Source organism: Etheostoma spectabile, chromosome 4, assembly GCF_008692095.1.
Source record: "Etheostoma spectabile isolate EspeVRDwgs_2016 chromosome 4, UIUC_Espe_1.0, whole genome shotgun sequence".
In the NCBI taxonomy this organism is placed as follows: domain Eukaryota; kingdom Metazoa; phylum Chordata; class Actinopteri; order Perciformes; family Percidae; genus Etheostoma; species Etheostoma spectabile.
This window is the reverse complement of record NC_045736.1, coordinates 30,482,580-30,484,494: the sequence shown is the minus strand read 5'-3', so window position 1 is coordinate 30,484,494 and position 1,915 is coordinate 30,482,580. Positions and strand designations below refer to the sequence as shown.

The following is a 1,915-nucleotide window of genomic DNA, read 5'->3' as shown; positions in this document are numbered from 1 at the left end:
CGTGGGGGTGGATCTGGACTCTCTGTCGGGGGTGTCAGATAGGAGGAAGCTGTCCAAACTACATGCCGTCTTGGACAATGTCTCGCACCCACTCCATGGCTTGCTGCTCAATCACAGGCACTTCAGTGATAGGACTCATCTTTCCCAAAATGCACCACAGAGCGCCACAGGAAGTCATTCCTGCCTGTGGCCATCAACTTAGAACTCCTTCCTCTAAGTGTCTGACACACAGACACTTAGAGAGGTTGAAACTGGACAATATTATCTGTTTTGTGCAATAACACTGGCTTGTAATGTGTGCAATTCTCAACTGCTACTATTATTATTATTAACTTTCAAATCATTCAAATTCATTCATTTCAACCATTTGCAACAGAACCAAACAAAAACACAACAACACAAAAACCTTACTTATTGTATTTATGTAAATTACTGTATCATAATATACCTTTAACTATGTAAATATCCACACTCACCACCTCTCTTATATTTCTTTATTTCTTTATATTATATTTCTTATATTTCAATATCTGAGGCAACTGTAACACAGAGTTTCCCTTCGGGGATCAATAAACTATTTCTGATTCTGATTCTGATCTGATCTGTAAGTTATTTTCATACCACTGAGGCATAGTGTTCATTAACTTCTGAGAAGCCTGTCTGAATTTGCGTCAAATATGGTCACCCTACTCAATGGTTACTATGGAAATGCATGAGTAAATACCAAACTGCTCTATTATCATCAGTATTTAGCGCAACATTTCACTCAGTGAAACAACTTTGATGCTTAGGGAAACATGTACACTAATTATTTTGACTACGCAGCCATAAAATACATTCAAGAATATCATTAGTTTTTCCTGGGCAACGGGCAGGCGCACGTCATTAAGTAAAAACAAGGTCGAAATGCATTGCACACGGAAGTGGGAGGGGTGCAAAGAGGCTGAAAGCAGGTAGATAAAACATTTATTCCTAATGACCTACCTTCAGCGGAGCACACCAACAAAACCATGGACATCGGCTGGGCAATTTTTATAATTGGCTTTGCTGCTCTTGTTGCAGCCTTCCTCCTTCTGGTAATTGGACTTGTGTACTCTGAGTTGATGAATTCAGACATTCCTCGTGGAGTTGCAAATAGGGGGAGACTGCACATGGTTCATGGCTTGCTTGTTGGCATAGCAATTGTGGTGAGTATCTACAGCGTCTATAAAAATGTCCGTGCTTATTATGTTGTTTTCCTTCATGTTCTGTTTGTGGTATATATTTCCCTTTTGTTGACTATTGAATTAATCTATTATTGTGCCTGTGCATTATAAAAATATATAAATGATCTCTACTCTTTTAGGCCTTTGTCAAAGAAGGCTGTCCTTTCTTTGTCCTCCAGTAACTGATAAAGCTCAGATCAGAGAAATTTGAGATAAGAAATGAAGGTGAAAAAAAGGCAAGGTCATGCGTTCCCCTTCTTTGAAGTTGTCCCAGTAAATATGGTCTCTCAGTGAGAACACGTTTTTACTTTGACTTTAGCTATCAAGATCGCATTGTTTTCAATTGTAACATTCTTCTTCCACTTGTGGGTACGTCTGTGGTTCCTCTCCTTAAAAGGGCCGGGTCCTACATCGCCTGGGGGTTTGCCATCAGGTCAGCTTTATCCGATGGTTTGTGGCCTGTTTTCTGACTCGCTTAAATCCAGTTCCTGCGGGTCTGCGAGTGAAGGACCTGAAGTTCTCGGAGGTTCCGGTGCGGGTCTATGAACCCACCGGTGTGTGCGAGGGCTTGAGAAGAGGTCTGGTGTATTTCCATGGAGGAGGATGGGTGTTGGGCAACATAGGTACACATCATTCACTAGTAGAAAAGTATTATTTAAAAATATTTTTTATCACGGAATAAATGGTATGCACTGTGTGTGTGTGTGTGT

General features: G+C 40.6%; 1 protein-coding gene across 1 annotated transcript in view; it reads left to right on the top strand.

The window, feature by feature from the left end:
- The first annotated feature begins 831 nt into the window (after positions 1-831).
- aadacl4 (arylacetamide deacetylase-like 4) overlaps positions 832-1,915 on the top strand; it is a 4,300-nt gene continuing 3,216 nt past the window's right edge. Inside the window, exons 1-2 of the mRNA XM_032513658.1 lie at positions 832-1,187; positions 1,603-1,828. Coding sequence (XP_032369549.1) covers positions 1,011-1,187; positions 1,603-1,828 — 403 coding nt within the window. The 5' untranslated portion in view covers positions 832-1,010. The remainder of the gene's footprint in view (positions 1,188-1,602; positions 1,829-1,915) is intronic.